The 12,191-nt window shown below is 39.0% G+C and overlaps 1 protein-coding gene and 1 long non-coding RNA gene across 2 annotated transcripts in view; one reads left to right on the forward strand and one right to left on the reverse strand.

Moving 5' to 3' along the window:
- Positions 1-15: 15 nt before the first annotated feature.
- LOC113628525 (uncharacterized) lies at positions 16-2,717 on the reverse strand. The gene is made up of 2 exons (XR_003436133.1): positions 2,597-2,717; positions 16-182 (listed from the first exon to the last, which is right to left on the reverse strand). It is a non-coding gene; the product is annotated as an uncharacterized LOC113628525 (long non-coding RNA).
- Positions 2,718-2,860: 143 nt separating this feature from the next.
- The window catches only part of IARS2 (isoleucyl-tRNA synthetase 2, mitochondrial), a 65,015-nt gene continuing 55,684 nt past the window's right edge, over positions 2,861-12,191 (forward strand). The window contains exons 1-2 of the mRNA XM_027122224.1: positions 2,861-3,183; positions 4,543-4,665. Coding sequence (XP_026978025.1) covers positions 2,917-3,183; positions 4,543-4,665 — 390 coding nt within the window. The 5' untranslated portion in view covers positions 2,861-2,916. The remainder of the gene's footprint in view (positions 3,184-4,542; positions 4,666-12,191) is intronic.

Genomic DNA, 12,191 nt, shown 5'->3' on the forward strand with positions numbered 1-12,191 from the left:
GTAAAAACAAACAAGCAAAACTAAAAATTGCCTGTTTATTCATTTTGGCTTTCACCATATATTTAAGAAGCACACTTCTTGTGTCTGCCTGTATTTCTGTGTCCATGTGGGAGCCGACTTGCGGTGAGAACAGCAGAGCGAAGAGGCAATGATCTTTTTTTTCGGTATTGAAAAGTAGGGCACTGTGATTAAAATATAACAACATAAAATAAGATGACAGAGTTAATAGCAAACATATCAGTTATAACAACAAATGTAAATTGTTTAAACTCATCCATTTAAAGACAGAAATTCTCTGATTAATTAGAAAGCCAAACCCACTGTTTCATCAGAGTAGAATTCAGGGTAAGAAAAATTATCAAAGGGAACAGTCTTTTTTTTGTTAAAGGTATCCTTTATATTAATAAAACTGCTTTATTTTTAAACATTTTAAAATTAAATAAACCATCACTGCATTCTCGTTGCTAAAAAAGAAAAACAATCAAAAAACCCCACAACAATCTGTCCAAGCCTTTTTTTTCTTATTTTCCTAGTTTCATATGCTTTATTTTATTTTCACTTAAAAAAATAAATTTATTTATTTTTATTTTTGGCTGCATTGGGTCTTCGTTGCTGTGCACAGGCTTTCTCTAGTTGCGGAGAGTGGTGGCTTCTCTCATTGCCGAGCATGGGCTCCAGGCATGTGAGCTTCAGTAGTTGTGGCTTGTGGGCTCAGTAGTTGTGACACGCAGGCTCAGTAGTTGTGGCACGCAGGCTCAGTAGTTGTGGTGTATGGGTTTAGTTGCTTTGAGGCATGTGGGATCTTCCCGGACCAGGGCTCGAACCCATGTCCCCTGCATTGGCAGGCGAATTCTCAACCACTGCACCACCAGGGAAGCCCCATTTTTTTTATTGGGTAAAAGATTCATTAAATTCTATAGTGCTACACAATTTTCAAAAATTTTGCACGATTTCGTATAATCCCATAATAACCTTTTCCCCCTACTCCTATATTGCCCCTTCCCTTTCCGCTCTCTCTGCTGGTAAGCACTAGTTTGCTGTCTATATCTGTGTCTGCTTCTTTTCTGTTTTATTCACTAGTTCATTGTATATTTTAGATTCCACATATAAGTGATATCATAATGGTATTTGTCTTTCTCTCTCTGACTTATTTCACTTAGCATAATGGCCTCCAAGTCCATTCATGTTGCTGCAAACGCAAAATTTCATTATTTTTTATGGCTGAGAAGTATTCCATTGTTTATAGACATAACACATTTTATCTATTCATCTGTTGATGGACAGTTACGTTGCTTACATACCTTGACAATTTTGTAAATAATGCAGCTATGAACATTGGGGTGCATGTGCCTTTTCCAGTTAGTGTTTTTGTTTTTTTCGGATACATACCCAACAGTGGAATTGCTGGATCATATGGTTGTTTTGTTTTTAATTTTTTGAGAAACCTCCATATTGTTTTCCACAGTGGCTGCACCAATTTACATTCCCATCAACAGTGTAGGAGTGTCCAGACCTTCTTAGAGCTTCTGTCCCCAGATTGGAATTTTGCTTTATCTTTCCTGATAATGCAGAGCCATACGGCACCATCTGGTTTTGTAGGTTAGACAATTAGGAAAACTCTAAGAGCAGAATACTTACAAAATTTTTACAATGTTTTCCCCACTACTTTACAATTGTTTTAGCTTCATCTAATTCAACAGCAGTTTGTTCTTGCTTTTTAGAGACATGCCTTTACTAGATTCTTAAGAACATCAGCTTAGTTTTCATTAAAAAAAAAAAAATTGCTTTGGGAATTCCCTGGTGGCCCAGTGGTTAGGATTTTGTGCTTCCAATGCAGGGGGCATGGGTTTGGTCCCTGGTCAGGGAATTAAGATCCTGCATGTGGCAGGGCCCAAAATTAAAAAAAAAAAATTGGTTTCGGGGAGAGGGTGGTTAGTGAACAATTTACACCTGTGTGCTCTTCTGTAACTCCCAAAGTTTTGTAATTAGAAAGAAACAATAATTTCTATTAAAAAAAAAAAAAAACAAAACTCACCAGAGAGCAGTATCAACAAATGGCTACCATTACATGGAGTTCTAGTTTGAGAAGACTTTTACTTACACAATCTCATTTGATTTTCATAATAACTGAGTTAAGTCAGACCATTTATTTTATGTTACAAATAAGTATAACAAAATTTACCATCCATTGGTTTTTATAATTAAATTGTATAATTACACAGCGAGCACAACTGGCATGAATAAGTTCAAGGATAAACACAACCGACTGTGAGCCCAACAGGCGGGAAGAGAAGTGTGCGGGTGTCTTAGAGAGTTGCCTTATGCTCTGATAGCTCAGTGTACCCTCAGTGCATGTTTTAGGAGTAAACAGAGAGCACTGTTGCATTCAACAACATGTTATGTGGAGGTAGGCTGTACTTGCTAAAGCGGTGCTTCCCCGTAAGGTAGCCATTAGCCCCATGTAGTTGTTGACCACTTGGCAAGCTGCTAGTCCAAATGGAGATGTGCTGTATGTGTAAAATACATAGCAAATTTCGAAGACTTAGCATGACGAGAAAGAATGTGAAATATCATACTTGTAATTTTTGTTAATTACCTGTTGAAGTGATAATATCTGGGTTATACTGGATTAAAGAAAATATACTTTCTAAAAAGGCAAGCCGCTGTGATTGAAATACGAGCCGGCCGCATCTGCCTCATCTCCTTCGGCCCCTGGGTATCAGCCCGGATCCGGGATGGTTGCCGCGAGGACCCGGATGTGGCCCCGCCCCCTGCGTCTCCCCGCCCCTTCCCCGCCCCGCGCTTGCGCACTCCTGCTAAGGCTCGCGCAGGTGCTCTGGCCTCCATCTTCCCCAGAGCCGGGCGGGAAGTTAGGCCCCGGCGCCTCTCCGGAGCCTGGGGTTGGCCTGGCTCGCCATGCGTTGCGGGCTGCGCCCTCGCGGGCCGGGAGCAGCGGCCCTGGCCGTGGCCCGGAATTTGTGGGTGCCGCCCCGCCTTCCTCGTCGGCCTGGCTGGCGAGGGGCGACGAGGAGGCTTTTGGTGCGGTCAGTCACCGGGGCCAGTAACCAGCTGCAGAATTCGAGTAATGGCAGCTATCGGGACACGGTGTTGCTGCCGCAGACCAGCTTCCCCATGAAGCTGCTGGGCCGCCAGCAGCCCGACACGGAGCTGGGGGTCCAACAGGTACGGGCCGGCCTGTGCGCGGCGCGGGCCGGGAGGGGGGCCTCGGGCGGGGGGACACGGGCCCTTCCCGGAGCCACGCCTGGGCCACTCACACCCCGCGTGGGGCGGGACCCGGCCACAGGTTCCAGGCCCTTTTGGGCCGGGGGTATTGCGACCAGGTCAGTGGAAATCATGCGCTTCCCACAGGTTGTATTGGGTGAAAACAGAAGTGCACAAACCTCCAGGCAAGTACCATAGAGGTGGCTGGTTCCAGAGCGGAATGCTAAGGGGGAACCAGCGATGCTCAGCACGGATGGAATAGAAGTCCCAGTTTTAGCTTAGACAGAACCAGTCGAATTTGAACGCTTTTCCAGTGGCTTTTAAAAAGTAAATTAACATGTACACATATAAATAAAAATTCGATTATGAGAAGTTGAAGCTCACTCTTGTGGTATTAGTAGGTCCCTAGTTGGAATTACGGCTTGTTTGAAAGGTCAGGTAGCTGTGGTTACTTCCTCAGAGTCCGCTTCCTAAACTGTGCCTCTGTCTCCTGTATTAGACTGAATTTTCTAAGGGCAGAGATTCACTTGTTAGTTTGTGTAATTATAGAGTCTTTAAAATCCCTGATATTTTGGATGTATTGTCTAAGTAAATATGCTTAGATTAAATATTCTTATGACAGCTCTCAGAGTTCTAGACTCACAAACCTATTTTGGCCATCTAATTTTTTGAAGTGTTTTATCCAGTACCTTCTGTAATTCTGGAACTGTGACAGTTGCAGAGATTTTCTCATATAATCTTCACACCAGCTCGGAGAGTTGGATATTATTAACATTTTTTTCAGATGAGGGAACAGGCCTACAAAGGCAAAATGACTTGGTCAAGGTTACACAGCAAGTGGGGGAAGGAGAGTGGGATTACAGTCAGTGTTATTCCAAATTAAGAGAGTAGCAAGTGTTGAGGCCAAAGGATAGCAGAAATAAGATGTGAGTACGTGTGTGTGTGTGTGTGTGTGTGTGAGAGAGAGAGAGAGAGAGAGAGAGAGAGAGAGAGATGGGGGATCTTCAGGTCCTTCACCATGGAGTGGAGGGTGGGGAGTGCTGAGAGACTGCCCAAGAACTTAGGGGTACTAAACCTTTGTAGGGTCCTGTATACGTTTATAAAGCACTTAGACTTTAAACTGAAGTCTACGGAGAAGCTATTCAAAAGTATTAAAAGATGAATACTCAGATGTGCATTTTAGTAACCTCACCATTTGTGTTTTAGAGTTGAATACATTAGAATGGGATAGGAAATAAGCAAGTGTTGGTTGTTATTTATGGTAAGATTCAGGAGTATGTATTTACATGACGTTCAGACATTATTGTTCTTTTTAAACAGAAATGTGGATTTTTGGAACTTTATTCATGGCAAAGAGAAAGAAAAGTGAAGACAGAGTTTTGTCTTCACGATGGACCTCCTTATGCAAATGGTGACCCTCATGTTGGACATGCTTTAAATAAGGTAATTATAATTTAGGTTACAAGACTTGAGGGAACACCTTTATTTAAATACACTTTGCAAAAGAGTATATTCTAGTTTTATGACAGTTATGTAAATTTGCATTGGCATACTTAAACTAAAATGTCTTAATAGAAAGTAGCAATAAACAGTTTCAGTACTGTGTGAAAAATAACATCACTCGTATTTGCTTTGAACTTATTTTATGTTAGTAAGTATCATTTTATTCAGTAAATCATTATTGAGCGCCTATTATGTGCCAGGTATTGTCTAGACTCTGGGAATAGCAGTGAACAAAATAAGGATAAGTCCTGGCTTTATGGAGCTTGTGCTCTAAACAGGAAGGCATAATAAGATAAATAAGTAAAATATTTAATATGTTAGATAATATAGCAACTGCTATAGACTGAATATTTGTCTGTGTGTCGTCCTGGCTCCTGCCCCCTGCAAATAATACGTTGAAACCTAATCCCTAATGTGGTAGTATTTGGAGGTGGGGCCTTTGAGAGGTGATTAGGTCATTCTTGGCTGCTGTGTGAGCAATAGACTGTAGAGGTAGAGGGACTTTGGAAATAGGGAGACTAAGAAGGGGACTAGTGCATAATTCAGGAGAGAGATGATGGCCATTTTGACCAGGGTTGAAGCCATGAAAGTGGTGTGAGAAATAGTCAGGTTCTGGGTATAGTTTGGAGGTAGAGCTGACAGGATTTGCTGATGGATTAGATGTGTGGGGTGGGAAAATGAGAAGAGTCAAGGATGCCTCCAAGAAGCATCCCGAGCACTTAGAAAGTCAGAAGAGCTCTTACCTGAGATGGAGAAGACTGGGAAGATCAGTTTGGGGGAAGAAGTCAGGAATTCAGACCTGGGCATGTTTCCCTTGAGACAAGATGAGACGTGCAGGTGGAGATATTAAATAGGCAGTTGGAGGCGAGAGGTCCATACTGGATACGTAAAGTGATAGGTCATCACCCTATACGGTTCAGGGTTGCATTTTGTTTTGTTTTTGAGGGGTGGCTGCTAGGTGCATTTTAAATAGTAAATGAATTGAGTGAGAAATTTAGGTTCTCCTCTAAGAGAACTCACTTGACTTCCCTGAATGTCACGTAGGCTTTCTCTGCTTTCTACCATGAAGAGTAAGAATGGTTATAGCTTGCTTCATGGTTATGCTGAGGTAATAGTAGTTAAGTGGTGTGCTTTCCAGGAAACAGTTGTTTTTATTACAGGCTATTTATCAGCTGACCTTTCTTTACTGATTCTTATTTCTCACCTACATTAGGTTAAATCATTTTATATTAGTACTCTCCTTGAGTTTTTAAATTCATTTGGCATTCCCTCCCACCCCCTACAGAACCCCAAGAGACTTTTTTGCCAAGTAGAGCAGTAATTACACATGCATGCCTTTTGCAAAGCAGTGATTTTGTTGCTTGACATCAGTGTTCCTTTTGAGTCTAGAAGAGTATCTAAATCTTAATTTCTAGCATCCAGTCAGAATTTTTTTTCCCTTTTATTCAACTTACTCAGGTACTTGGATGAGCCTTGTAAGACTCCTTGAAATGCCCCCCCCCCCTTTTTTTTTTTTTTTTGCGGTACACGGGCCTCTCACTGTTGTGGCCTCTCCCGTTGTGGAGCACAGGCTCCAGACGCACAGGCTCAGCGGCCATGGCTCACAGGCCCAGCCAATCCGTGGCATGTGGGATCTTCCCGGACCGGGGCATGAACCCGTGTCCCCTGCATCGGCAGGTGGATTCTCAACCACTGCGCCACCAGGGAAGCCCAAAATGCCCCCATTTGTAGACAAAATGGCGTGTAATTTTTTCCTTCTGTTCTTGCATTATGGATATCATCCATTATTTACAATGGATATGTTTGAGCACTTTTATAAATTAAACCTTGTTTTTCTATTTAAAATAAGAGGCATGGGAATTCCCTGGTGGTCCAGTGGTTGGGACTCGGGGCTCTCACTGCCGGGGTCCTGAGTTCAGTCCCTAGTAGGGGATCTAAGATCCTGCAAACCGCATCAGAAGGCCAGAAATAAATAAATAGAATAGCATAGAATAAAATAAAGAAAATTAAAGAAAAATTAAATTAAAAAATAAAATAAGATAAAATAAAATAAAATAGGCAGGTATGTGATTGATCCATTTAAGGTATTATGATACCCCAGTCTTGGGTGGTATTTTTAAAACTAGGGTAAGTGTGGTATATCTTCCCATAATATCAATTTTATTTGTAGTTTGGGAGAAAAAAGATATTTAACCAGTTATTCAAAACCATTTTATGTTAAGATACATATTAATCTGCTTGGGCTGCTATAACAAAATACCTTAGACTGAGTGGCTTAACAAACATACATTTATTTCTTACAGTTCTGGAGGCTGGGAAGTCCAAGATTAAGGTGCCAGCTGATCTTGGCTCTCTTCCTTGCTTACAGAAAGCTACCTTCTCACTGTGTCCTCACATGGGCGTAGGGGGTGGTGGAGGGAAGAAGGGGAGAGGGGAAGAACGCTTTTCTTATAAGGGCACTGTTTCCATCATTAGAGCCCCACTCTTATGACATCATCTAACCCTAATTACCCCCAAAATTTCATTTCCCAACACATTGAGGGTTATGGCTCTAACATATGAAAGGAGGGGTTTTGGGGACACACAGACATTCAGACTGTAACACATGATATGAAATGGAATACAAAATTCCTTTGAATTTGAGAGGAATGGAAGGGATTTTCAAGTTTAAGCTTGCTCTAAGCCCCATTTCTTCTTTCATCCTTCTCCCACAGGCTGCTAGCCCAGCTGAGTGGCTGTTGATATCCAATTGTATGTTACAGCCCTGCCTGTGTTGAAATAGAGAGCTTCAACCAGAATGTAAATCAACTTGGTTACTAAGCACACAGTTTAGTGACTATTTTTGTAGCAAGACTTTCTTGATGAAGGAAGCAGTGAGTTGACTTACATTATGATGTAAAGCTCTTTCTCTTGAAATAGACTGGCACCTTTGCATAGTACTAGACGAATGTATAATTTCATTGTTCTCAAAAATTTTTTTCCAGAATAACCTGTGGTAACATGCACCAATCTTAAATTATTCAGTTTGATGAGTTATGACAGCTGTGTACATCTGTTAATCTCCCAGTGCAAGATATAGAAGATATGTATATATGTGTATATATATACATACATTTATTGAAGTATAATTGATTTACAATATTAATTAGTTTTAGGTGTACAACATAGTGATTCAATATTTTTATACAGTACAAAATGATCACCATAGTAGGTCTGGTTGCTGTCATGATACAATTTATTACAATATTACTATATTCCCTATACTGTACATAACATCCCTGTGACTTATTTATTTTATAAGTGTAAATTGGACTTCTGAATCCCTTTCACCTTTCCTTTCACCTTTTTGAACATCACCCTACCCCCTTTCCCTCTGGCAACCACCAGTTTGTTCTCTGTATGAGTCTGTTTTTTTTTTATATTTGTTTGTTTTGTTTTGTTTGATTCCACATATAAGTGAAATCATACGATATTTGTCTTTCTCTGTCTAACTTATTTCACTTATTTCTAGGTCCATTCATGTTGTCCCAAGTGGCAAGATTTTATTGTTTTTTTATGGCTGAGTAATATTCCATTTTATATATATGCCACATACCCTTTATCTATGCATCTATTGATAGACGCTTAGGTTGCTTCCATATCTTAGGTTGCTATTGTAAATAATGCTGCTGTGAACATGGAAATGTGTGTATCTTTTCAAATTAGTGTCTTTGTCTTCTTCAGATAAATACCCGGAAGTGGAATTGCTAAATAGTATGGTATTGATAGTTCTGATTTTAATTTTTGAGGAATTTTCATACTGTCTTCCATAATCGTTGTATCAATTTACATTCCTACCAATAGTAGACAAGGGTTCCCTTTTCTCTGTGTCCTTATTATTTGTTGTCTCTTTGGTAATAGACATTCTTACAGGTATGAGGTGATATCTGAGTGTGCTTTTGACTTGCATTTCCCTGATGATTAGTGATATTGAGTATCTTTTCATGTGCCTGTTGGCCATCTGTATATCTTCTTTGGAAAAACGTCTGTTCAGGTCCTCTGCCTATTCTTTAGTTGAGTTTTGTGTGTGTGTGTGTGTGTGTGTGTGTGTTTTCTTTTCTTTCTTTTTTTGCTGTTGAGTTGTGTGAGTTCTTTATAGATTTTGTATATTAACTCCTTATTGGACATCTCATTTGAAAATCTTCTCCCATTCCCTAGATTGCCTTTTAGTTTTCTAGATTGTTCCCTTCACTGTGCAAAAAGCTTTTTAGTTTGATGTAGTCCTATTTATTTTTGCTTTTGTTGCCCTTGCCTGAGGAGAAAGATCCAAAAAAACATTGCTAAGACCCATGTCCGAGAGCTTACTGCCTTTGTTTTTGTCTAGGAGTCTTAAATTCAAGTCTTTAATCCATTTTGAGTTTATCTCTGTACATGGTATATGAAAGTGGTCTAGTGTCATTCTTTTCCATGTAGCTATGCAGTTTTCCCAACATCATTTATTGAAGAGACTGTCTTTTTCCCATTGTACATTTTTGCCTCCTTTGTCATAGATTCGTTGGCCATATAAATGTGGGGTTTATTTCTGGGCTCTCTATTCTGTTACATTGATTAATGTGTCTGTTTTTTGTTCCAGTATCATACTGTTTTGATGACTGTGGCTTTGTAGTGTAGTTTGAAATCAGAGTGCATGATACCTCCAGCTTTGTTCTTCCTTATCAAGATTGTTTTGGCTGTTCAGGGTCTTTTGTGTTTCTATATAAATTTTAGAATTATTTGTTCTAGTTCTGTGAAAAATGTTGTTGGTATCTTGATAGGGATTGCATTGAATCTGTAGATTGTCTTGGGTAGTATGGTCATTTTAACAATATTCTTCCAATCAATGAGCAGAATATATCTTTCCATTTGTTTGCATTTGTTTGTGTCATCTTCAGTTTCTTTCATCAGTGCCATAGCTTTTGGAGCACAGATCTTTTACCTTAGATTTATTCCTAGGTATTTTATTCTTTTTAATGCAGTTGTAAATGAGATTGTTTTCTTAATTTCTGTTTCTGATAGTTTGTTGTTTGTGTAAAGAAATGCAAAAGATTTCTGTATATTATTTTTGTATCCTGCAACTGTACTGAACTTGATGAATTCTAATAGTTTTTTGTGACATCTTTAGGATTTTCTATATATAGTATTATGTCATCTGCAAACAGTGACAGTTTTACTTCTTCCTTTCCGATTTAGATTCCTTTTATTTCTTTTTCTTGTCTGATTGCTGTGGCTAGGACTTCTAATACTATGTTGAAATAAAAGTGGTAAGAGTGGACACCCTTGTCTTGTTCCTGATCTCAGAAGAAAAGCTTTTAGCTTTTCACCACTGAGTATGATGTTAGCTGTGGGTTTGTCAAATATGGCCTTTATTATTTCAGGTTATGTTCTCTCTATACCCAGTTTGTTGAGAGTTTTATCATAAATGGATTTTGGCAAACACTTTTTCTGCACCTTGTGAAATGATCATATGATTTTTATTCTTTGTTCTGTTAATGTGATGTATCACATTGATTGATTTGCAGAAACTGAATCATCCTTTCATCCCTGGAATAAATCCTACTTGATCATGGTGTATGATCCTTTTAATGAATTATTGAATTCACTTTGCTAACATTTTGTTGAGGATTTTTGCTTCTGTGTTCATAAGTAATATTGGCCTGTAATTTTCTTTTTTTAGTAGTGTCCTTGTGTGGTTTTGGTATCAGGGTAATGTTGGCCTCATAGAATGAGGAGTCCCTGCCCTCATCACTGTTTTGGTTTCTATTGCTTTAATTTTTTTTCCCATTGTAAAATTTCAGGTGGGTTGAATCATAACATATATTCTTTTGTGTCTGGCTTCTTTAACTCATGTAGTATTTTTTGATACTCGTAGGTGCTGTTATAGATGTCAATAATTGATTCCTTTTTAGTTGTCTTTAATTGGTTAGTAGTATTCCACTGAGAGAATGTACCAAAATTTATTCACTATTTTTTTCAGTCCTTTATTTTTATGTATACTTTAATGGAAAATTTGGACTTCATTGGACTTCATTTGGCTTTCTGGTTGAGTAGGTTAGTGTTTTTCAGTAAATTTCAGAAATTGTCAACTATTATTTTTTTGTATATATTTAAAAAATTTTTTTAACATCTTTATTGGAGTATAATTGCTTTATGATGGTGTGGTAGTTTCTGCTTTATAACAAAGTGAAACAGCTATATATATATATATATATATATATATATCTCCCCATATCTCCTTCCCTCTTGCATCTCCCTCCTACCCACCCTATCACACCCCTCTAGGTGGTCACAAAGCACCGAGCTGATCTCCCTGTGCTATGCGGCTGCTTCCCACTAGCTCTCTGTTTTACATTTGGTAGTATATATAAGTCCATGCCACTCTCTCACTTTGTCCCAGCTTACCCTTCCCCCTCCCCATGTCCTCAGGTCCATTCTCTACATCTACATCTGCATTTTTATTCCTCTCCTGCCCCTAGGTTCTTAGAACCATTTTTTTTTTCTTTAGATTCCATATATATGTGTTAGCATTTGGTATTTATTTTTCTCTTTCTGACTTACTTGACTCTGTATGACAGACTCTAGGTCCATCCACCTCACTACAGATAACTCAATTTTGTTTCTTTTTATGGCTGAGTAATATTCCATTGTATATATGCGCCACGTCTTCTTTATCCATTCATCTGTCGATGGACACTTAGGTTGCGGCCATATCCTGGCTATTGTAAATAGAGCTGCAATGAACATTGTGGTACATGACTCTTTTTGATTTATGGTTTGCTCAGGGTATATGCCCAGTAGTGGGATTGCTGGGTCATATGACAGTTCTATTTTTAGTTTTCTAAGGAACCTCCATACTGTTCTCCATAGTGGCTGTATCAATTTACATCCCCACCAACAGTGCAAGAGGGTTCCCTTTTCTCCACACCCTCTCCAGCATTTATTGTTTGTGGATTTTTTGATGATGGCTATTCTGACTGCTGTGAGGTGATACCTCATGGTAGTTTTGATTTGCATTTCTCTAATAGTGATGTTGAGCATCATTTCATGTGTGTGTTGGCAATCTGTATATCTTCTTTGGAGAAATGTCTGGTTAGGTCTTCTGCCCATTTCTGGATTGGGTTATTTGTTTTTTTGATGCTGATATTGAGCTGCATGAGCTGCTTGCATATTTTAGAGATTAATCCTCTGTCAATTGCTTCTTTTGCAAATATTTTCTCCCATTCTGAGGGTTGTCTTTTCATCTTTTCTATGGTTTCTTTTGCTGTGCAAAAGCTTTTAAGTTTCATTAGGTCCCATTTGTTTATTTTTGTTCTTATTTCCATTTCTCTAGGAGGTGGGTCAAAAAGGATCTTGCTGTGATTTATGTCACAGAGTGTTATGCCTATGTTTTCCTCTAAGAGTTTTATAGTGTCTGGCCTTACATTTAGGTCTCTAATACATTTTGAGTTTTT

This window comes from Aethalodelphis obliquidens, unplaced genomic scaffold, assembly GCF_003676395.1.
Source record: "Aethalodelphis obliquidens isolate GAN/ISIS:26980383/991018 unplaced genomic scaffold, ASM367639v1 scaffold24, whole genome shotgun sequence".
Lineage (NCBI taxonomy): Eukaryota > Metazoa > Chordata > Mammalia > Artiodactyla > Delphinidae > Aethalodelphis > Aethalodelphis obliquidens.